Genomic DNA, 25,617 nt, shown 5'->3' with positions numbered 1-25,617 from the left:
GCTCAGTGAGTTGGGGGTTGATGGCTTTCTCCAGGACTTTGGCGGGAAACGGGAGCAGCAAGATTGGGCGGTAGTTCTGGAGATGGCTGAGGTCTGTACAGGGATTCTTGAGGAGGGGGGTCCGATTTCTGGGTGTTTGCAGGTGTCCGAAAATGTGGCTGGCGTTGGAGTTATTGAGGATGGTGGTGAGATGGTGACTAATCTGGTCACTTCTGAGGTTGAAAAGTTGGTGGAGGCATGGATCACAGGCTGCTCCCGAATGGATGGAGTTCATTAGGATAGTAGTGTTCGATGTTCTGAGCTGTTTCCATGCGGTGAGCGGGTGGTTGCTGGCATTCTCATGGAGGTGGGGAGGCAGAGAAGGTCGGTCGGTTGGGGTTTGAAGATATATGGTGGCTATCTTGTTGTGAAAGAGGAGATAAAGTTCTCAGTAGCTGATGGGCAGGTGAACTCCCTGACGATGGTGAAGTGTTCCTTGGTCTAGTTGCTGCTGGCGATTAGCCAGGGCTTTCCTTTTTGTTTCTCTAAGTTGGTGGTGGTAGGTGTTGAGTGCGACTTAAAGGTGGCTCAATCGGTGTCACTTCTCCTGGTGCGCCATCTTCTTTCCAGGTGTTTGCAACTGTGTTTCAAAGTGCACAGTTCTGGGGTTTACCAGCTGGCTCAATTGGTGGGTCTGTGCGTTTTGGCAGGTTTGATGGGGTGACCTGGTTGGCAGCGCAGGAGATCCAGTTGTTGAAGTTCTGTAGTGCTAGATTCAGGCTGGTGGAGACATCTGGCTGGGTGATGCTGAGGGAGTCTGTCCACTGGTGCTGAGTAACTTTGGCCCAGCTGCAGAAGGGGGTACTGTGGTGGTTGGGGGTACTGCGGGGTGGTCAAGCGATCGTGGAGGGGTCGATGGGGTGATTGGACTACTGAGTTCCATGGTGTGGCTGTATCGGACTCCCTTTGCTGGACATGAAGATGGGGTCTAGCGTATGCCCTGCTCTGTGCATGGGGTCTAAGGCCAGCTGGTTGAGGTTGTTGTTGTCCATTCGTTCCAGGAGGTCCATGGGGTTAGTGTCTGTGGGGTCGTCCAGTTGGACATTGAGGTCTCACAGCAAGACATAGTGTTGGGGTACGATGGCGAGTAGGGTGATGAATACTGTGAAGGCGTCGCTGAAGTCTGCTCGAAGTCCTGGGGGTCTGTATGGGGGGGTGCCTTTCATGGTGGAGTTGGAAGTTGAGGTGATCTGTGACTGGCGTGGTTTCCTCTTCGGTGGTGGTGCAGATGACTGATTCCTTGTGCATGATGTGTAAGTGATGCCACCTCCATGTCTGTTGGTGATGTCCCAGTGTTTCATCTTGTAGCCAGTTGGTGTGACGGTGGTGATATCAGGGGCATATGCGGGGGTGAACCACACCTCCGTGATGAATGTAACGTTGGGGTGGAGATAGTGTCCCAGACTTCGGTGGCATGTTTGCAGAGTGATCTGGTGCTGATCAGGAGGCACAGGGGTGGTTCTATGGAAGTGGCAGGCAGCGGGGAGGGTGTGACGTGGTTTTGACAGGGAAAGTCAAAGCAGGGAAGAAGGTGAGCCAATAGCAGAGGCAGGTGAACGATCCCACTGTGGAGGAAGGGGATGCAAGGCAGCAGTTGTTGTTGTTGTTGTTGTTGCACCCAGGGTCCAGCGAATGGAGTTCAGAGACGGAGTACCTGTGGGAATCAGGAGGGCCAGGGTTCTTGATGCTGGGCCCTGTCCAGGCGCAAACTGGCACAGATATGTTTGCCTTTGGGACACCTTCAGCTGCAATGCAGCCTTCGTTAAATAGGTCTTAGGGAGGACAGAGAGGTGCTGGTGAGGGGGGGATGAGGGAAGTGGACAGGGCAGAAAACACAGTGCGGGGAAAATGGCGAGGACCTCATCTGGTCCTTCGTTAGACACCAACTCAGCTATCATACATCTTCCACTAATCACCGGCCACAAATGTCCTGGTCTTCAATGACTGGGAGGTTAATTTGTCTCCACTGCACCCCTTATAAAAACTTCACTGATGTGAGGTGTAAGAGAAAGCCAATGTTAATTCAAATATGCAGAGATTTCAAATTTGGGATGTTGCCAGCATGTATTATTTTCAGAATAAATGTTCTTATTCACCAATTAAATTGTCTGTCGAATCGATTTTTCGAAATGTGTTCCTTTTTTTACAACCGTGCAATACCATTTTTGAATACCCTACAAATGAGATGCCATGTTACAAAACAAATAGACAACAAAGAGATATCTACCTATGTCACATCCTCGTGTGGTTTGGATGCAGCAATAAGGTGCGCTACTGTTTTACTCCACCAGTAAGCCACGATTCAATCCCTTTAGTTTTTTGTACAAACTTGGAATCAACATTCACAAGTCTCTTAAATTTTCTAAACTGATCATAGCGATACAGGATTACACTCATTTGCTAAAAAAAAGATTTGTTCCTTTAACCACATTAGAATGAGTGAATGTACGTTTGATGTTCCAGAGGTTGAAAGTGTCTTTCCCCCACAACCGAGACAGGTGAATTCCGAGAGTCAGACACAAACTAATAAATATCTAATTACTGGAGTTTACTCCAGAAATTGGATTATTTTCAGGGAAACCCTGAACTTTAAATCAGTCCCATGGTTTCCAACCCATTTTAGGTGCCCTTTCCCTGTGATTCTCTTTCCATTTGTTTGCTTCAGAATCAATAAAAGTCTTCTGGGGTTTCAGTTAACTTAGATTCAGTAGTTTCATCAGTGAAACACACCTCTTTATTCTCTTTCTCAGGTAAGTCATATTTCCAGAATATAAGGGCAGTTTTGTTCAGTGTCATATATAGCAAGTGAAATACAGCTATTTTTCCCTTTTCTATTTAAACACTGCTGTTTCATCATACTCTATTTCTGTAAGGTTTGTTCCATCCAATATAAAAGTATGTTTGTCATTATTGTGTTGAGGGTCCTTTTCTCCTGGTTTAAAGGTAAGTGTTCACCTTCAGTCAACGACTGTGCTTAGCCCCTTGTGCTAATCCTATGGGCAACTTGATTCATCTGTTTGCTTCATAATCTTTTGTTTGAGGTCAAAGGACTCCTAGATACTTTGACTCTGTTGTTGCCTTATGTGTGCACCAAAACGCAAACACATTTTAAAATCTCATCTGTAAACCATTAATTGTAAGGAAGACATTCCCCTTCCCTTCATCTTGACAGGCTTATCTCAATTGATCATTATTTTGCTCTATTATTTTATATATATATATATATATATACATATATATATATATATATATGTATATATATATATATATATAAATAATACTAACACTACAATATGTTTAGTGGTGTTGCTTAGATTTATCAACATTTACAACATACTTATTAATGTTTTTGGAAATTTTTCGTGGCAATTAATTTCAGTTTCTTCCTGATAAACGATAGGAATAGTGCTTCACTAGCCGAAACGGTAAGCCAATAGTTATCTAAAGTGGTTGATAATTCCTGATGTTTAAACTGATTTGTGATTTTGCTTTCATAATACTGATTAGGAGACAGTTTCATCTTTTCCTGTTGTTTTTAACTGTTTGTGGCTGTTGAAGATTGTGCACATTCCCACTGAGTTGCAGTCACCACTATGACCTATGTGCTTTTGTCACCTACAACATTTTAACATTATTTATCACTATACCATTGACTAAAGCGTATTGTTGGCCAATGTTTTTAAAAATTATTTTCATTCTGGCACTACTCAGCCAGAATTTAAATAGGTTCACTAATACTCAAGTGAAAAAAAGATAAATTGAAGTCCATGAAAGACACATTTTCTCTTCCCTTCTTATCCTTTCTGTATCCTATGCACCTCTACTCGGTCAATAACCCCTCTCCCGCTGCCCTAACCATACACCCAGCATTCTGTTTTTACCTTTCCCTAAATCTTCAGTCTTCACTCACAGAGCTCCCTAGAGCTTTTCTAGACTACATCTCTCTCATACACCTCTCACTATTCCATTTCCCTACAACAGCTCAGTCTATATCTATTGAAGGGCATTTTCTGCAACTCATTTCACCTCTCCCCTCCCATGCACCCCATTCTTACAACGCAACTTCACCATGCATGTACCTCTTCCACTGTAGATTACCCCTACACATTTCCTTAGCTCGTCTTACCAACAATATTTTTTAATAGAAGATGTATCTTGCACAGAACACAACAGGCATGTCATGCTTCTTCATGAAAATATTCAACCGTACGTGCACGCACCAAACATTCATTAAATGCAGCAGTCCCAATCTCGTCACAGAGTGGGATGAGGTCAGTGAGACTGTTGACCCCACCCCACTCTGTGATGATGTGTCACAGGCGGACACTTAGCATTTGGCGCTTCAGGGCTTAAAGCTGAAGCACCCAGGTTCGAGGCAATGAGTGACACTTCCCCTTTTCACCGAGGGTTGGGGCCTCGAGGACCTTTGCTGAGCTGATGATGTCATATCCAGAGAAGCTGTGACCTCCTCAGCCCAGAAAAGTTCAGCTAAGGCAGCCAGGAGCCTGCGCAAATAGCGCTTGTCTAGTTCCTGGCTGCCTGACCTGAAAATGAGGAGTGTTTATCAGGCTGACCTTTGCTTAGACTGACTGACACTCTTCTTAAGAGGCAAAAGGTGAGGGGGTGTGGCCCCCTCAGCCTCAAAGGATGGGCTGCGGCCAGTCCCATACCTCATCACTGAACTCCTGGCTGGTCATATTTAGCTTAAATCTACTATTGCTTTTATTGTTGTGTTTGTCAAAAAACCTTGCACTGCCGCTGTTACCTGCCCTGTACCTGTCCTTTTAGTTAGGAACGCTTGCACTACACCTGCTTATGGTTTATTTAAGTCGATTGTTAGCGAAGCTTGGTGAAAATGACTGTATAGCTTCCAAATATTTGGTACTACGGTGCTGGTTTTCTATAAAGATATGCATTATTTGTGAGTGGAACTGCAGCTGCCTTTTTGTTCTCTCATTTATCTCTGCTAGGACATCAAGTACTGGAGACTATTCTCTGTGCAAATAAAGGGTATATTTTGAGTGGACTTGCAGCCTTTGCTCTGTGCACTGTCTTATGAGCCCTTATAAGTGTTAAACTGGCCTTTGGTTACTTCTGTTCCTACTCAGGGAGGACGAAGCCTGTAAGTTCGGGATGGACTGCTCCCAATGGAGCAGTCTCAAGACTGACTGCATATGGATGGGCTCAAACTCAGTTGACATTGTGTGCAAAATAATGATAGACTGGGATGCAGTCTGAGCAATTACCAGTGGCTATTATTAATTCAGGCATTTCATCCATCAGTTTTAGGTATACTTCAGAATTTAGATTATGGACAATTGGAACAGACTGGCATAGTTTGAAGGGAAGTACTAGGAACCAGGACCGTGGATTCAATTAAATGGGATACACACGATTTGACAGAGAAAGACAGAGAGGGAGAGTGGTGAAGGAAAGTCGGAGAAGAGAGGCACAAGGATAGAAGCAATAAGAGGTGGGGGTAAATGGAAAGTAAGATAGTAGAAACAGTTAACAAAAAAGGTGAAGTGCAGAATAGTAGTAAGCAATGATACAAGGAAAAAGGGAAGTGCATAAACAGCTGGGAAAGGACAAGAGCGGAGATAGGCACAGACAGTTGAAGCTCGTTTGTCAGTACCTTTGACTAAATCCCCCCAAAATGTTGTTAATTAAAGCTTTGTGCCAGCCAATTTGCTGCTTTCTTCTGGGACCTGCAATCTGCCTTTGACCAACCTACATAAACATTCCAGTATCAATTATAACTGAGTTACATTAATTAGGAAATCTTTGTGCAGATATATTATCACAGCCGAGATGAGAAGCAAAATAAAGAGTATTACTAACAAACTTAACTGTAACTGCAGCAGCAATAGTGCCTCCTTAATTGTAGTAAAGTTTCTTAATTCATATGTAAAGCATTTTTGGTTTGCTGATAACTTTCACCCAATGTGCTGAATTTGCATGCAACATTCCATAACTTATTCACTTTTAATCAAACCTGGGAATCTTCACTCAGATTGACAGGGAGGGGAAGTGTTTTCAGGGGATTCAAAAACTGCCTTAGCAAATTGTAAAGCTTACTAAAAAAACCTATGGGCAGACTGACACCAAATTTGAAGGCCACTGTTTTGTGTGTTGCTTGTGATTTGGTGTAAATTTGACAAGAGTTTTTGAGAAATGTGCTAAAAGGTAAGATGATCTAATTCAGATATGAGCCCTGGGACATTCCCCATGATCTTGGGCATTTTCCCAACTTTGGAATCTGAATCCAGCCTCCTGATCCAGGCTTTGAATCCAATAGGTTTTGAAGAACTGATCATTTAGCTCTGACTGCTGTTTTTCAAGGTCCTCAAACCTCTGCAAAATTTAAGGACCTGAAAAAATTTCTATGGCGTCATGATGCGGCAGAGTGGGGACCCTCCATCCTAGCCAGGGGAGAATGACAAAAGAGGGACAGAAAGTGCTTGTTCGTCTGTAAAAATGCCAAAGTGTGGCTGTAAGAACAGAAAACCCATTCTGAGATTGGAAAACATGCAACACATCCTATGAAAATCCTATCCTATACCAGACTTAAACGTGGCACTAGTACTGGTATGTTATGTGTACAAGGCAAGGTCCAGCATGAACTATATATACAGGCATTGTGTGAGAAATGGCACTTACTGCTTTTAAATCTCATTACTATTATTAACACTGTTATACTGCACTCTTGAGAAAGGGAATAATATTTTTACTGTTCAGTTAATATAAACTCTTATAATATATATGTGATAATAACCACGTTGGAAACAAACACAAACCAGAGCATTCCACAACTTTGAGGAGAGGAAAAACAAATAATCTACCTCCTCTTCTGGCCTTTTGAATAAGGGGTAGTTGGAAGAGTTTAAGTTGGTTACATCTCAACAATCTTCTAGAAGTAAGGCTTAAAGCTGTGCCTTAGATAAAGACTACCTAGTTCAGTGTTTTGTACCCTGAAGGGAAAGATGGGTCCCTTTAATATGATCCTTTTATTCACTGGAAGCCAATGAAGATTGCCTAAGTGTCCTCACACTGCAACCTGGTGTGTGGGTGTGTGTGGGTGGGGGTGGGGGGAGATCCTGAGAATTAGACAGGCAGCAGCATTTTGAATGATTTGAAGATATTGGGTCAGAAAATTAGGCAACCCCAGATACAAGCTGTTGGCATAATAAACCAGGAGGTAATCACAGCATGAACTATCAGTTTGCAGAAATTCTCAGGGATTAGATGTAGCATCCTTCTTACGGACATAAGAGTGGAAAAACAAGTGGTGGATAATGCCTTGATTTGGGGCTCAAAGGTAAGGTTGGAGCTGAATTCTGCACTGAGATTTCTTACAAATGGTGCCGGAAAAGGGGCATGGGGGCGCACATTTCAGATGGCCACCAAATGCTGTGTTGGGGTGGGGGTTGATGAAAACGAAAAGAATCCCAGTCTTGCCTGAGTTAAGTGTTAGACAGCATCCATTGATCCAGTCAACTATTGCTTTGAGACAGTTTGAAGGAACACATGGTTTTGGGTGCGTTTTCATGAAAGCCAGGAGAATTAGTGCCTTCTGCATAGGACACCTCTTACACCCCAAGGCTTGATTAATTTTGTCAGTGGCCCCAGATAAATATTGAAAAGGGAGGGGTTACATGTTGAGCCCTGAGGCACTCCACAATACAACAGTTTTGAAGCAGAGGTATGAGGTGGAAGGAAGGCAGCCTGGGAAAGGTCACTGATGAAGGATTTTAACCGCAACAGGGCTTGGGCTCCAATTCAATCTTTTCTAGTCGATCAAGCAAAATAGCATGAGAGACCGTATCGAATGCTAAGGAAAGGTCAAGAAAAATTACCATAAACTGGAATATTTAAGTCCAAATCTTCTTTAATATATTCAGAGACTTTGAGCAGGGCTGACTTGGTGCTATAACCAGCAAGAAATCCTGATTGGGAGTCATACAGCAGAAGACTGGACTCAAGAAAATGTGATAGCTGCCTATTAACATTTTTCTCCAGACGTGGAGCAACCATAGTAAGAAATGAAATAGGTCTAAAGTTGCTAAAACTTAAGAGTCAGCCGATGGTTTCTTAAGCAGGGGGAGCAACAGAGCTTGCTTCAAGATAAAGGGAACCATTTAACATTTAAGGAAGTTATTTAACAGTTTGTTTAAGATAGGATTCACCAGAGGGGCAGCAAGTTTTAAAAGAGCAGGGACCTGGGGATAGCCAGATTTACATCTTGTAAGTTCAGCTGCTGATTCCTCTATGGTTATGGGGACCAATCTCGAAAGTGACAGACCAGTATAAGAGCTGGCTGTCGCTCCATGCTTAATATGGTTCTGCACCGAAAACGGTTTGTGGATGGATTACATTTTCTTTAAAAAGAAGTCAGAGAGGACCTCACATAACACCATGGAAGGAAAGAGGGTGTTTCTTATTGCACTGGGAGAAAAAAAAGAGTTGGCAATTTTAAACAACTCCTGGGGTCTGCTAGTTGGCTCAGAAATGGACGAGGTCATAAAGGTTTTTTGGTCCATCTGCATGACGTTTTTTGAGAGCAGACTGGTAGATTGCTTTTGCCCCTTATCATCCTTGGATCTGCATTGCATTTCTAACCTTCTGCATACTGATATCTCTAAGTTAAAGGCATCAAAGAACCAAGGAGGATAATGATTTAACCTCTTTGAGTTGTGGGACTTCAGAGGAGCAATGGTATCTATGACGTCGGCCTGTATATAATAGACACCTCGCCTCCCAAATTTTGTCAACTTTGTCAATATGCTTAATAGGTTAATCTGGGGCAATTGCTAGTGCAATATCGCTGCTGAACAGTCTTTTAGCCAAGTTTTGGTAGGAAACATTAAGTCACAGTGGTTCTCAATTAGCAAAAGGAAAATGTCCAAGGAATGTCCGGGCAAGAAACAACAGTTTATAAGGCAGGCCGAAAACAGGAGAACCCGGATTGGTCAGAACTAAATTACCAGGCTTACCGTGTGGAAAAAACTGCAGCCTTTATTTAAAGGGAAACCGCTTATTTTAGGGGCTTTGAGAGAGAAACAACACCCAGGGCATTTAAACCTCACTCCTGGATTATCAGTGGTAAACTCACATGCATGATCACATGAAGTAGTACAGAAAGCAAACAATTCGTATGGAGTATGTACGAAGGGGTGTGTTGTGGCAGGGCTTACCTGCAGCATGGCTGGTGCTAGGCATGATCTGGACACGGGCGGGCGCAGACAAACGGGTATGCCTTCAGCATGCCCACTGCACACATCTGCAGCATCAGGTAACTAATGTAGTGTGAGGACACTGCAATACTACAGCGTGCCGAAAAGAAAATGGCGGTTCAGCATAGACTACGAAGGAATGCGGAAGTGGAGTCAAATTAAAGTGTAATGTGCCAAAGACGTAACTCAAGTCCCAGAGCGGAAGTACCTTTACAAAGATTTTTACAAATATTTTAGATGCTCTTTCTCCAAGAGTGCGAATTCAGCAACAGTGCCCTATTAAATGTGAGTGATAGGTGTTTGATTCAAAACTATGCCCCCAAATGCGAGTATTAGTATGGTTGAGCAGAGCAACCACCCAACAGTACAAATTAAATGTTAGGCAAGCAGGCACAAAGGACAACTGTGCTTATGCTCAAATAGCACGAACATCAGGTAAACAAGACAAGATTTTCATTCCACTGTGGCACTATATAGTTGGGCACATATATGTCAGACCATTAAAAAAAAATCACCACAACAGGTGATCAGAAGAAGGATGGGTAATCTGGTAAAGGTTAAAAGCTTGAAAGGGATGTTAAGTAACCTTGAACTGTGGCTATAGTAAGGCCTTGATTGGCTGATGATAAACAAAGTAACACTATATCAGATAAAGAAGCTGGGAAGGGTTGTATGTGGTGAGAAGAACACCACACAACAAACCTCTCCCAGCACCCTGTAAAGGCAGACTTTGTTGAAGGATGCCTGGCTGCCAGAATAACACCAACCACTTCAGGAGGAAGGGATAATGTCATCAACTGTCACCCACTATCTCAACACATTGAGGTGTAAATCATGCTTGCTTGGGGGCAAGACCTGGCCCAGCTGCTGCAACAAGAGTTTCTCCCAAAAAGGGCAGCCAGGTCCAACGGCATGGCTAGAACCTCTGGGTAACACATCCTCCTTGCCCACTCCAGCACCACTAGGAGGACTTGGACCTCGTCTCACTTGCTTTTCCTGAGCACTCTGGGCAGAACCCAATCCCTAATATAAGCCCAATATAGGCCCAAGGCGTCTTCTTGGGAAGACTGTCTTGGAAACTCCAACGCACAAAAGTTACAACACTGCATGTTCTCTGCAGTAGTGAACAGATCGAGCCAGGGTTCTCCCCAATGCTGGAAGACACCCTGTGTCACCTCCGAGTGTAACCGCCATTCATGATCCTCTAGGCACCATCTGCTGAGTTTGTCTGCCCTAGTGTTTAAAGATCCTGATATATGCTGGGCAATCAAGGAAATCCCCTCAACATTCATCGACTTCCAAAGGAGTAGCATCGTTCTAGCACAGAACTAATAACACAGCTCTGCCCTGTTTGTTGCACTACTTAATGGCAGTGTTGTTTATGATAATGTGTACTCTTGTCCCTGTGATGCTTGCGAGGAATGCTTTCAGTACCAAGACAATTGTCTGTAATTCCATCAAGCTGATGTGGAGGTGAGCCTCTACCAAAGACTAGAGTCCTCTGATGTCCTCCCCACCCAGTAACGATGCATTCGTCATTACAGTTATTTCGGGGTTGGTTAGGGAAGGGGGTCTGCAGCCAGTCCAACTGTCAAGCAGCCATCACTGCAGATCTACTGCAATCTCCTCAACACCTGGATGGAATCTGAGCACACAGACTTCACATCCCATTGCACAGACCACATGTGCTACCTGGTGTGGTCCACAAGTAGGATGTAGGAGGGCCACAAGCCTCACAGCCGACCTCACTGAGAACCAGGCTGCAGGTGGAAACACTGAGATCATAATACAAATATTCTGGACTCATTGAGGTGGAGGCACTCCTCTGAAGAGGATGGCTCTGATGAAGGGGAGCCACTGTGAAGGAGTCAATTGTGACTTTGGTATGTTGCTGGAAAATCTCAGTGATATCAACAGATCTGCTGCTGTATACAGGTGGTTCAGAACTGATTGAGGCAAATCTCCCTTCTGCAGCCACTAATCGGGATATGGGGAAAAAAGGTATTCACAATATCCACAGATGGACTGTGACCACCACTATCACCTTTGTTAACACCCAAGGTGCATTGGTAAGCCAAAGAGGAGCACAGCGAACTAGAAATGCTCTTGGCCTACGTAAGACTGCAGGTAACATCTGTGGGACTGTAGGATGGGGGGGAACGCAAATATGGGTCTTGCAAGTCCAGGGCTACTATCAAGTCTCCTGAATCAAGGGCAGACAGAACTTGCACCACGGAGAGCATCTTCAACTTGTCTTGTGCTAGGAAGAAGTTCAGAGAGTTAAGTTTTAAGATGAGATGATCTCCACAGTATTTCAGTATCAGAAGATGGTGGAGGTAACAACTTTTCCTGATTTCTAAAACTGATACCCTCTTTATTGCCCCACTGGCTAAGAGAGCTAAAACCTATTTTTGGGCAACAAAATATTATTGGGTTTTCCACAAAAAAGCAGAATACAGTAATGGCTGTCTTATCAAGCATGTTATGTGCATAAGAGCAGTGTACACAGAGCCACCAGCGCAGCCCAACAATGAACACATAGGCACTACTAACTATAAAGCAGATGCAATAATGCAACAGAGTCTAGTCCCTCCACCAAACAAACCAAACCCACATCCAACAGTGCTCATCCAAACCCTGGTCTCAGCTGATTAATGTACAGAAAAAAACAGAAACAAAAAATTATGTGAGGGCAGTGCCACGTGCTAACAACATAGTAAAAATCAGCAACAGTCAAGCGAAGAAGAGCTAAAGGGTGGAGAAGACCCCACCATCCCACAGTCAATGACAGACCCCAAAGGGCTATGCACCAAGGTGAATCGAAGGTCTGCCTCACTAGACCCATACCAGCACCTGGGGAAAAAAACATCCAGAGATAAGGACTCATTTTCCTTCATGCCATCCAACAGATTATCCCAGGCACATGCTATGTCTATGGACCCTGCCCTTGTTTTGCCTCATGCAACAACACACCACTCTTATATTCCACAAATCTGATAAGGTCTTTACTCACTAGGTCAATGCTATGCCCTCTAGTGGAATTCCAATACAGCATAATTTGGTGCTTAGCTAGGATCAAAGCAATGCCAATAAATCTAATTGTAACCTTGTAAAGAGATGGACGTGGGTATAATCCTAACAAGCACACTAGCCAGAACATGGAACCTTCTACTGCATAATCTTGTTAACTAAATGCACAACTTCATGCCCAAACTACATACAGGGATGTGCAATTTAATACCATGTGAAACAATTCTGCTCCCCACATCTGGGACATGCAGTCCGTGCAGTACTATAAAACCTATTAATTTTGCCTGGTGTAGGGAACACTCTACACAGGAAGTAAAAGTTGATTAATTTAAACCTAGCATTCCTAAAAATCATAAGTATATGTTCTAATATTTTCAACCAATCCGCATCAGTAATTGTCTGACCAATATATGCCATCTATTTATCCTGCACCTCTGTTGGTGGAGGCAAAGTATCTGATCGAATTGCCTTATACAAGCCTGGCATTGCTCTATTAGTACCTGGTGGTACTGAGTATTTGACAGTCATGGTGCCTGGGTGGCTCATTCTGCCGGACCCCCAGTGCTTCCTGTTCATCACTACAATCGCTCCATAGAGCAGAAAGTGGTCAGCCAATAGGCCAAAACCTGCTTGGCACTCCTCAAATGACAGCACTTCCCCTTCACAGAACACAGGCAACAATGTCAGAGGCCTCCTATTCTACCAACCCCCCTGAAAACCATCTGTGTGGCAGCAGACAACTGTCATAAAGGTATGTCTGGAGATTACGGGGATTGTGTGAGGTTCCACTGTAAAGCACACAACCAGCAGTGTTTAGCGGCCATCAGTGGTCTATGGACTGCTAATGTAAAGTGCCTGGGATTCTGTAGCAGTTGGAATAAACCCGATATACTGAGAATGAGCCATTATGAATTCCCTTGTTAGTCTTCCTGGCATACACCCACTTATTGAGCCACTGCAGGTGATCTGGCAGATAGTATGGTTGGAAGTCAGGAGCTGCTATGCCGCCCTCTGCAACTGGACGATGAAGTTTTGAGAGTGACAACCAATGCCTGTACCTACCCTATTCCAGGTCAAGTAACAGAGTATCTATCTCCCAGAAGGTACTTCTACCCATAATTAGCGGTACAGCAGCGAAGTAGTAGAGCAGCCTAGGCAGCCGCACCATTTTAGCAATAGCAATGCGGCCCGCCACTGATATCAGCAGGGTTTTCCAGAAATCAATGCTAGACCTCAGAGTACTCACTGCTGCCCTGATATTATCCTCGAGCAGATCACAGTTGTCATGGTATAACTTTACCTCGAAATACTTCAGACAAGTGGGCTCCCAATCAAGGCCTCATGGAACCTGGGGTGGTTATGGCAATGCACCCATGTAAAACAGACTAGTTTTTTGCCAGTTAACGTGCAGCCCCAACAATTCCGCAAAGTGATCCAACAATACAAAGGCCCTTGATGCCTCAGACTGAGCAGGTTTAAAAAACAAAAACAGCATGTCATTTGCATATAGCGCAATGTGGTGAATCAACCCCCTCACTACTAGGCTATCATAACAAAGCATGGACTGTGCAGCACATGCCAATGGTTTCACCACCAAGGCAAACTGCAGCAGCGACAGCGGGCAGCCCTACTTGGTCCTTCGACCCATTGCTTATGCATTTGATATCAAGTCACTCGTCTTGACCCAGGCAGTGGGGCTCGATTACAGAATTTCAGCCCGTTCACAAATCCCCTCCCCAGGATCAGCCTGTTCATCACCTTGAAAAGGTACTGTCAGTTCAGGCTGTCAAAGGCTTTCTTAATACCAATTGCCATCACCACCGCTGACCTATTACCAACAGGGTCATCCATTAGAATATTTAAAAGCTTCCGGATCTTATCTGCTGTGCTCTGGCCCAGAATAAGGAAAAAACAACAAGGTGATGGATGGAATTATTGAATTAATGACAGCCACTGCCAATTGCTTGGGGCCACATCACAATCCATCATTTGTCTTGCCCACCATGCCACCTCAGATTGAACCCGGCTATTTGCAAATCAGTCTTGACCCTGCTCCTCATGTGAAGAGTCCACTTCAAACTGCCAGGCTAGGTCCTCCCTGAACCATAACACACGTAACTTAGGCCCAGTTTCACCTTAGTTAGGGCCTGCCTGGTCCGGATGGATCAGCCTTGGATTGTAGGGCAGGAGTCAAGTGGGCGGTAAGGAATTTATAGTCTACATTTAGCAGTGACAAAGGTCTAAAGGCTGTCATTGTCATGCGGTGGACCACTCGGCTTGGGGAGCAGGACCACAATACCTCTCAAGTGGAGGCAGGAGGGTAGCCAAGCACCCTCACTGCCCCAAAAACCTCCACAAGTTTTAAGGGCTATGAGATCAGTATAGGTGGCGTAGTCCTCCAACAGGAGCCCACCCCAACACAGCACTTTCCCTTAGGCCATTATTTTGATTGCCACACATATTTTGTCTACCATAATATTGCCACTTAGCAACTTTGCCTCCTCCATGGAGTTACAGAGAAACTGAAAAAATCATCTGTCTCCTGTGATTCCTGGGAGGAAGCACCCACATATGGTGAAGTATAATACAGTTGGAAATGTTCATCAATATCTCCTTGCTTATGTACCCTAGCACCTGCATCAGCTGCCAACTCCTATCATTCACTCTCGTTTTGTGGGATTGGTCAATTACGCTAGTAGGGTCCTAACCTTCTCTCTCTGCACATGGGTCCGAAAAATATATTCCGGACTGTCAAAAAAGTGCTGTTTCTCTACATACTCAACAAGTTTCTTTTTTGCTGCCAGCAGAGCTGGCCGCAGCTCAGGGTTCCCTGTGAGCTCCCATATTATTCAAGCTCCTGACAATCTAGGACAATCCCCCCCTTCCCCAAACAAAACCAGGAAAACATACATCTGGACCATGACCCCCCCCCCCTTCTCTCTCCTCCCCACCACAAGGGTGTAAAGGCAAATGTCACCATCCAAATCTATAACACAACAACAAATGTACATGTAGCATCACACTACCAAGTGTAGTAGAGGTGGATGCCATGGTCAGAGGGCCTCCCAGCATCACAACTCGTTACCCGCCTTGAGTATTTAATGGGGTGATCAGACGTTACCCTCCGATGGACATATTAAGGACAACCAATTGGTACTATTTATGAAGTGCCCTCCCCCGCTCCACTCACCTACATTGCAAAACAGCAATGATGTCCATCAGTTCTTTACACATCGCCTGACATTTGAGGCGTAATTCAAGGCAAAGCCGAATCCGAGTCCAATGTGAAGATCAATGCTCTGTCCCTGATGACAACCAAAGTTGCCGCCGCTGCCACTGCCTGCAACTGTTTGCGGTGCACCTGTAATTTTGTCAGTGCAGTGCGCCAGACCTATTTAGCAACCTTACCAGACCTCCCCCTCATACCTGCCACTGAGCCACTGGAGTTTGGTAGATTCCGATTTTGCAGTTATACGTCAATTCAGTCTCATACTTCAAACAAAGTACTGAAGAATTGTACTCCATTCCCACAAGGGACCCCGAGTCTGGCGAGAAAGAGCATCCCATATCGGACACCCATAAGGCACGAGTTGTCCTTTGGCCTCAATGAATAACACTTGTTGTTTTTGCACCTTCCTGGTTAAATCTGGGAATAACATTAGTCTGGTATTGTCCAGCAGCAAGTCTCCTTTAGCCCTGGTGGAGGAGGTGACTACAAACCCTATAGTGCAACAGCTTGGCAACTACACAGCGATAAGGCGCCCTGGCACCCTATGAGCCCTTTTCAATGCAAAGAAAGGTGAGAGGCCCTTGGGTGCGATCTCGGATTTCATCCCTCTATCCAGGAAACCTATCATATTGGGCCCTTGAGCACGTTTTGGCAGGCCTATCACTCAGATGTTGCTCCTTCTGGTCCTCTTCTCCATGGCTGACATCTGACCCCATATGGACTCGACCTCAGGCCATCCACTGTTCGCTAATTGGTGGTGACTCTCTCAGCCATCATGCACTTATCGGAATTCAGTAACCTCATGTCAGTCACTGCAGTGTCCATTTTAAGCTCCAGGGCTTCTCTGGTGTTTGTAATCACACTAACAATAGTGTCCAAGTTAGTCCCCTGCAACCCCCTGGCAGCTATGGTCTCTATCTGCATTGTCACTGGGAATGGCATGGCAGCACAGTGGGGCTCCACTGCATCCTTGACTGGAGCCCCAAGGCTATTTTCAGCCATCTCTCAAAGAGTGACCCCAAGCTGATGTATAGTCCATACAATGTGCCAATGTGTGGTTGTGAGGGTGCAGTGACAAAGTGCTACCAATCCAGTGCACCAGCACCTGATGAGGGGCAGTTTAAGAATCGCTGGCTGTCCTGTTATGGAGTAAGACAATTAGCAAACTTACCAGCAACCTTGCCTGGTATGCAGTTCCAGGCCCCGGGTTCCGGATCAATCTCAGCAGGATTCTGCAGATGCCCAGACTGGCACTCCACCACCAGTACCCCTAGAGTCACACAGGATAGCTCAGGGGGTCGATGAGTCCGCTCCAGGGGAGTGGGGTGAGGCACGAGGGGAGCCTTGCACCCCACTGTTATTGCAGCCTAAAGCAAGCCTCAAAGTCCTTATGGCCCAGCTCTGATGGCCACACCTGTTTTCGTTGCCGTACAGCCAGGTGTAGCACAGAAATTCTCACCAGCAGTAGAACAGCCCCCTCCAATAATATCAGGCCGGGGCCAGCTTCTGCAAAACACAGAGAAAGAGGAAGGGGACAGCAGGCCACATGCCTGTGCTCTGCTGCCTCATGGAGATCCGGCCTCTAGTGAGCAGGGCTGCAGAAACAGCTTCACTCGGGGCTCCGTTCAGCCACTCTATCCCATCCACACCACCTTACATTCAGGGTCAGCAGGAAACCAGTCCTCTGCAAAGCCCAGTTGCAGGGCTCAACTGCTCACACTTCTGCCTTAGACATGTCTGCTCACTGCAGGACACATATAGCAAGACCGCTGCCATCTTGAGTCAGAGCTCCTCCTCAGGATGTTTCATGGCTCAAATCAGGGCAGAGGAAGTAGCCAGGTCAGTTTCAACAACCCCCACGGCACCACCTTACAAGCGCAGACAGGATGGCCACGGAAGGCAATTTTCTGCTGGGGAGCTCCCAATGCATGACCTCCCTCCAAATAACAGCCATCCTACTCCATTAGTGTCAAGGCCGAGCTAAAACTTCTCCTTGGAGAATAGACAAGTGATCATCCAGGAGATGTTGTGTTATGGGTAGTTTGTCTGGAGGAAAAGGGTAGGAAGCATCCTTGTTCCACGAACTCAAGCACTCACTGATCTGTGATGCCCCTACATCGGGGTAGGTAATAACGTGATTAGACCTCTAACCAGAAAATTGCGTGTTATCAAGGTTAAATTACAGGGGATTTGCCGTGGCTGCAGAAGGAGGCTATGTCCTGAGAATGCTGCTCCTGGGAAACCAAACGCTGTTGACCAGCTCCCTTACCTCATTCCCTAAGGGATTGAGAGGTTTTTAGTTATTAAGAGTAAAACAGCTTTTTGCCCTGCATATAATCCCTTACAAAACCTCAGAAAGGGTTCTGTTCCTGGGGAAGCTGCCTTGTTGGTGGACCTAAGCCAAAAGAGCGGGAGGTGGCCTTACTCTCACTGAACCTTTCAAGGGCAGTCAGCTTTTGCTTCAAACAGCCAAGAGCCATCAAAGGGCATGTCCATAAGTGAGTGAAGGACATTGGTGGGAAAGCCTGTGGAACAAATCCAGGCATAGCACCTAAGTACTACGACGATGCCGACTGCCCTTCCTAGACAGGCAGTAGTGTCTAGACATGCTTTGATTGAGAATTTCACTGCACCCTCATTATCAGAAACCAAATGTTCCAAGATCTGACGTACTTCCTTGGGGACCGCCAGCAGGACATCCTGTACATTTCCCCATAATGCATGAGAATATCTCTCTGGGATGCATGATGTGTAAACTGACCTGAGGGCTAGACTGTTCGAACACAAAATCACTCCCTTTTTTGACTCCCTGTGAGGTGGAATTGATGAAAGGCATTTGGGTTTGTATGACTCATAGATGCCTGAATAATAAGGCCCTCTAAAGTTGGATGTTACAAAAAATCATGATTTTCAGGAGCAGGCCTATGTCTTCTTGCCAACTGTCTTAACAGGAGGACAAGATCCTGGCTTAGCACAGGTGTCCCTAGCACATCTCCCAAGGCCTCATTCAGAAGTAATAAAGGTACCTGAGAGGACAGTGCTGGGTTCAAAACCTCTCTGTAACTAGAGATGTGTTTACTACCTGAGAAGGTAGGATAAGATCAAGAGTCTCTGTCACCCTCCTGATGAATGCCGCAAAAGATGCAGTCACCTCAAAGGCAATGGCCAGATAACAAGAAACCAGGCTAATGTCTAGGGAGGTATCGGGCCAGTGGCATCCTGGAGTTCATCAAACACATCACCTTGTTCAAAGGGTTGACATTCTTCATCAAAAATAAACTCCTATTGACACACAGGAACATGTTCACGCCCTCTATTTCGACAGAAATTGTTGCATTCTGCAGCTTGATCAAGAAGGGGTTTTTAACTTCTTCATCTTAATGACTGCAAGCTCTGCCTTAAGTTTGCAGATGGCCTTTCTGTTCATCTTGGCAGCCTATTAAAAAGGGAAATTGTGAATCTCTGTGCTGGACTTTTGGGCTATCATTTTCTACATTCCAATGTCATGTTAAGAGACTAATTAGATGAAGAAAGGCCACTATGCCTCCCACTGGATAAAATCTGTATTTTACAGCAACCATACCATATCCACAAAATAAACATTGCATTCTTGTTAAATATGGGTTTGAAACCACTTTATTAAGTTTTGTGCAATAAAAGCACACACACATCTAATGCCTATACACATCTCATTTCATTCAGGGCTAAATACACATATACGCATGATAAATCAGTTCTTAAAGTAACTTACAGGTGTTGGATTTTTGTTAAGGCTTGGTAAAAATGCAAGTGGGGGTTTAGACGATTGACTGTTTGCTTTCTCTTGTGGCAACTGAATCTGCTGCAGTGGCTGGTTGGTGCTTCTTGTCTGGGGCCCTGCTGCTGGATGAGATTTGTCCGAACAATCTGGTGGCGAAGGGGATTCTCTTTTTGATAAAGGTGCTGGTTTTGACTCAGTTGGCTGGGCTGATTTTGGTACAGACTTCTTCTGTTCTAGGTACTGTGCTGGAGGTCCCAAAGCTTGACCCACTTGAAAATAAGGATGTTTCAAGGCCTGCAATGTCCAAACACATCAAAGACATGGATATTAACTTTAAAGGTAATAATGATGATTTCCTGTTCGTTATATAATTATGTCTATTCACAGTGGCTTTGTCCCAATGCAATGTACAATCAGTTGAAAATACGTAACAAACAAAAAACAAATTGGCCTCTGCAGCATGAGACACTATTCACAACTCCCAAAATAAATATTATAATTACACAAATACATAAATTAATACAATGTGAAGCTAACACTTAAACTTAGACAAAGTGACAATAGATGACAGCTGAAATTATATTATGTGCCACATGTAAGCTGAATAGGGACCCAGCAAAATATGCAAAAGGCACTTAAGTAATATCAGTAAGAGCATTAAGAACTACTGAGAACACATAGGTTTGGAGTTGACTAATCTCTTATATGAAATACCATTGCTTCTCCTTTTGCCAAATCCTTTGTCCTTTTGATGGGGTTTAATATTTTTATATGCTCGCTTATCGGGAAATGAGCAGAATGGATATGAATAGTACGAAGCAAATGGCAGTAATCATATGTTTGAGAAATATGATGATTTTGTAAGGAGTATCAAATGAAGTGGTGGTGTCCAGCGTAGGCCCAAGAGAGCTAGATCACTGCAACAAAGCATTACATTAGACAATAGAGCATTCGGTACAACCCTGCCTTTTGGACTGTTCTGCATTTTCCTCTCTTTGTACACAGTCTCAATCTATAGCCTTCCTTATCATAATGTGGCAGAGATGTAGACATCAAATATGTGTCCTCACCTATCCCAGATATCCTCTGTTAAAAATCCGAAAACATCCACGATGCACATTCCACAAATTCACAAAAAATATGTAACGGTTACACAGTGGCAAAAATATACAGATATACTCATACCTTCTGTGTTTCTTCACGTTACTGCTATTCTGCCAATGGTTGTCTAACTTCCTGCTCAGTTTTCTTAAATATTTTATAAGTACATTCAGTTGTTGCAGAATGGCGCAGCACACATTCTAGCAGGAACACATCACTAAAATGCTGAAAAGCCTGTACCAAATCACTACGGTAAGATGTATCAAGTTCAAAATCTCGGGCATAACATGTTGTATATACTACAAAACAATCCAATCTCTTAAATTCCTAAGCTGTAATCAGGGCCATGGATCATGGTTTGATTTCTCACTTCTTGGTGGATTGGAATGCACGGAATTCTATGCTAATTTTAGAGAATACAAACAATGTGGTAGTAAAGGACAGTGAGCCGAGGTCTGCATGATCAAAGGGAAGTATTTATACTAGATGACAGAAGGAATTGTAAACAATCTAAATAGCCTAGTCTTTTTGGCCTACAGTAACTGTAGTGATAAAACCAATGGGATGTTAAACATTCAAAACTGATTCATAAAGTGTATGGTGGACTGCAGGTCACAAATTACCATAGCTGGTCACAAAGCCATTTGACATCGAGATGAGGGAATTTCATATCAAACCTGGTGGTTAACAGAATAAGAATCCAGTGCTGGATGTGTTTTTGTTCTGGGCAAAGAAGATGCTGCCACACATATCCCTGTAGAGAGCAGAGGGAGTGACCACCCCCTCACACACGCTGACATCAACCAAAAGGGACCCAGATTAGTAGCACCACGCCTGCTTGGAGACTAGCGCTATCACAGGGGACCCCCCCCGGCAAAAGTTTGAGATGAGGGGGTCTACCGAGTTTGGGGGCAAGCTGAAAGTCTGGGTTAGTTCCACGTGTGGGGCACTGATCTGATTCATTGGAGGCCTCTCCCAGGGTGTGGTGGGGAGGGGGGGGGAGGGATTGGGTCTACTAAGGCCCCAGCACCCCCCCTTATTGACAGTGACCAGGATGGAAACGCAGAAAAGCTCCCATGCTTGCTGGGAGGTTCTTGGGTCCCCAGGGACATAAGTGGCTAAGGCCCGATTGGAGCAGACAGGGATCCACGGTCATGAAGTGCTGAAGCATGCCGCCTGCTGTGATGGGAGGCCACTGCGCTGCTGATCTGGGAGGGAGGCCTGTGAAGTCTGGTCAGCCTCCCCTTCCCCTGTGGCACCACCCCATCTTCCATTCTTCTGGATCTCTGCAACAGTGGGTGAGTGGGGGGGCCCTTGTGAACACTTCTACCGTCTTCCAGGGGGGGGACCGAATTCCCTGACTGAAGTTACATTGGAACGTTGGCTCTTCCCCTTTGGCTTTCTCACTTGGCTATTCTGGGACTGCTCATGGTGCTCTGCCCACAGGACAGTGCCAGTGGTGGGTTAAGAGGATCCCTCTTTACAGACATAAACCCCCCCCCCCCCAAACCCAGGACATGGCCCTCCAATATTTATTGCCTGTTTGTGCTGCCCCTTTTCCCCTTGGTGATAGAGAGGGGGCAAGGGAGCCTGAGAATTATGTATAGGATACTATGGTGCATACGAGGCCAGCCAAAACCTTGATACCGCCTGCCCCAGACCAGGACCCTGGAACACCTATCCCCAACCCCCCTTGAAACTCCCCAAAGCATCGGGACAAGCTGGATGCTATCCCAGCAGCAATTTAGATCTCAAGGATTTACCTGGAAATGAAAGTGGATGCAGTCGTTGAGGATATAAACCGCCTTTGACAGGACCAAAGGAAGCTACCTCCAAAAGCTGGTATGGCACCTGAAGGAGCAGGTAAGACAAGACCTGATAACATGGAGGGGCAAGCCAGACAATGTCATGTGCAACTCATTGGCCTTCTGGAGGATTGTGAGGGTTCAAACATGCTTGCTTACATGGAACAGTGGTCAGGGAGCTAGTGCCAGCTGAGGAACGTACCCTGTTTTTCTCAATCAAACAGGCATACCAAATCCTTGAGAGGCACCCACCTCTGGCAGCCACTCCACAACCAACTGTTGCCAAACTCTTACATTCCAAAGACCAGGATGCAGTTTTTCAAGTGCTGGGCAGCCCCCTTCAATTCTCCATGGCAACCGCAGTGTCCCTTTTCCCCCCTATTTTATGTTGACAGTCCAGCACCAACAAGCCTCCTTCTTGGGAGACAAACAAACATTGAGATATCTGGGTCTGAAGAATAAGTTACTTACCTTCGGTAACGCTTTTTCTGGTGGATACAATAACTACCTGTGGACTCCTCACCTAAAGAATTCTCTCCTCGCGGCAGCCTCGACGGAAATTTTTTCTAGCTCTGCACGTCGACGATGACATCACAATCGCCCGACTCCACTTGACGCCGTATAACGTCATCCAGGCAATAAGAAGCCCTCGTCGACGTGCAGACGTCAGTTATCACCATTTTTTACGTGCCATAGAGGCGAACAGGTGAACATTGACCTTGAAGAGAACATAATCACATCAAATGAAATGAAAACACAACATTTATTACAATAAAAATAAAATAAGGTAACAGCAATAACTGCTCCATATGAAAACAAATATGTCAGTCAAGTTCAAACATGTTTCCTTGAACTATCTAAATCAGAGAAAGAAATGCATATATACATGCCACAACTATATACATGATTCAAGTATATACATATATATTAAGACAACGGTGCTCACCCATGGATTTCCTGGTACGACCAGTCAGGCAACAGGGAGGTGGGTGGGACTGTGTGGAATCCACAGGTAGTTATTGTATCCACCAGAAAAAGCGTTACCAAAGGTAAGTAACTTATTCTTCTGATGGATACATCTACTTGTGGATTCCTCACCTAAAGAATAGAGTCTCAAAGCAGTACTACCTCCGGAGGTGGGTGCGAAATGGTCAAACCAAGAAATCCTGCAGCACCGAGCGAGCAAAAAGGCCATCCCTCCTAACCTCAGAGTCCAAACAATAATGTTTGACAAAAGTATGGAGGGATGCCCAAGTCGCCGCCCTGCAGATGTCAACTACAGGAACACCCCTAGCTAAAGCCGAAGAAGCAGCCTTAGCTCTGCTGGAATGGGCACGAACCCCACAGGTGGTTCTTTCTTCGCCAAGGAATAACAAAGCTTGATACAGAGAATGACCCACCTGGATAGCGTTCTCTTGTGGACTGCTCTACCTTTCCTCTTCCCCACGTATCCAACGAAGAGCTGATCATCTTGCCTGAACTCCTTCGTCCTGTCGACATAGAAGCTCAATGCTCTTTGTGGATCCAGTTGGTGGAGCCTCTCTTACTCCTTGGATGGATGAGGCGGAGGGTAAAAGGAAGAGAGAGTAATAGACTGCCCCAAGTGAAAGGGTGTAACAACCTTCGGGAGGAAAGCCGCCTTGGTCCTTAACACCACTTTGTCTCTAAAGAAAGAAAGGTATGGAGACTCTACGCTAAGAGCCTGAAGCTCACTGACCCTTCTGGCCGATGTTATGGCTACCAGGAATACAGTCTTGAGAACTAGCAAACGCAAAGCAGAAGAATGCATTGGTTCAAATGGAGATCCCATTAGAAATGTTAATACTAAATTAAGGTCCCACTGAGGCATAACAAATGGTGATGGTGGAAACTTATTAGTGAGCCCCTTAACAAACCTCAAAACAATAGGAGACTTAAACAAGGAAGGCTGATCAGGGAGGCACAGAAAAGCCGACAGTGCAGATAAATAACCCTTAACTGTGGCAACTGCACAACACTTCTGCGCCAGGAAAAGAGCAAATGACAATATGTCAGACAAACGAGCATTTAAGGGATCAATTCTGTTCTCTCCACACCAACATACAAATTTAGCCCAACGACTTGCATAGATCGATTTGGTGGAGTGTCGCCTGGCTGATAAAATAACATCCACCACCTCCGGTGGGAGAGAAAAAGTACTCAGATTGCCCTGTTCAATCTCCAGGCATGAAGGTGCACACTCTGGAGGTGGGGGTGAAGAATCTGCCCCTGCGACTGCGAGAGGAGGTCCACCCTGTAAGGGAGACAGAGCGGAGGGCACAGAGAGTTTTGGAGAATGTCTGTGTACCACACCCTCCTTGGCCAATCCAGAGCTATCAAGCTGACCTGGGCTCAGTCTTGGCGGATCTTCCTCAGAACTCGAGGAATCAGGGGTATGGGAGGAAACGCGTAAAGCAACTGACCCTTCCAGGACATCTGAAACGTGTCCTCCAAAGCTCCTTGCACCGGATACTGGAGGCTGCAAAATAACGGGCACTGCCCATTCTCCTGAGTTGCAAACAGATCTATCTGCGGATATCCCCACATCTGGAAGATGTACAGAACCAGATCTGGATGAAGACGCCACTCGTGGTCGACCGAGCTGCATCGACTGAGAACGTCCGCACGCACGTTCAGAGCTCCGGCCAAATGATGTGCTACCAAGCAAATCTTGTGGTCCTGAAGCCAGGACCAGAGTCGAAGAGCTTCTCTGCAGAGAAGATACAACCCCACTCCTCCCTGCTTGTTTATATACCACATCGCGGTAGTGTTGTCCGTTAGGATCTGGACTGACTGACCGCGAATGGAAGGGAGGAAGGCCTTGAGAGCCAGACGTACTGCCAGCAATTCCAACAGATTGATGTGAAATCTCTGTTCCACTGGATACCAAAGGCCTTTGACCTCCAGGTCCCCCAGATGAGCTCCCCACCCTAGAGTGGAAGCATCCGTTACCACTGTGGCCACCGGTGGTGGCAGCTAGAACGGCCTTCCTTGCGACATTGTAACCACAGATACGCAACTGTAGCTCCCTGTTAGCCTCGAAGAAAAAACGTTACTCGAAGGCACGGAAAAAAGGGAACTGACATCTGCACGTCGACGAGGGCTTCTTATTGCCTGGATGATGTCATACGGCGTCGCGTGGAGTCGGGCGATTGTGACGGCGTCTACGTGCAGAGCTAGAAGAAATTTCCGTCGAGGCTGGCGCGAGGGGAGAATTCTTTAGGTGAGGAAACCACAGGTAGGTGTATCCATCAGAAGAACAAGTCACTTACCTTCAGTAATGCTTTTTCTGGTGGATACACTAGCTACCTGCGGATTCCTCACCTTATGAATTCGTCCTTGCGTCAGCATCCAACGGAAAGTCTTCTTCCTAGCTGTCCACGTCGACGAGGACGTCATAAT

At 45.4% G+C, this 25,617-nt stretch overlaps 1 protein-coding gene across 6 annotated transcripts in view; it reads right to left on the bottom strand.

Annotated features, from left to right (window-relative positions):
- Positions 1-25,617, bottom strand: part of MAK (male germ cell associated kinase) — a 420,577-nt gene that overhangs the window by 183,402 nt on the left and 211,558 nt on the right. For all 6 annotated transcript variants that reach the window (XM_069216975.1, XM_069216982.1, XM_069216967.1 and 3 more), the window contains one exon: positions 19,283-19,585. In XM_069216975.1, the coding sequence (XP_069073076.1) occupies positions 19,283-19,585 (303 nt within the window). The remainder of the gene's footprint in view (positions 1-19,282; positions 19,586-25,617) is intronic.

This window comes from Pleurodeles waltl, chromosome 2_1 (assembly GCF_031143425.1).
Source record: "Pleurodeles waltl isolate 20211129_DDA chromosome 2_1, aPleWal1.hap1.20221129, whole genome shotgun sequence".
Classification (NCBI taxonomy): domain Eukaryota; kingdom Metazoa; phylum Chordata; class Amphibia; order Caudata; family Salamandridae; genus Pleurodeles; species Pleurodeles waltl.
Note: the sequence above shows the minus strand (reverse complement) of the source record. Positions and strands in the feature narration are given on the sequence as shown.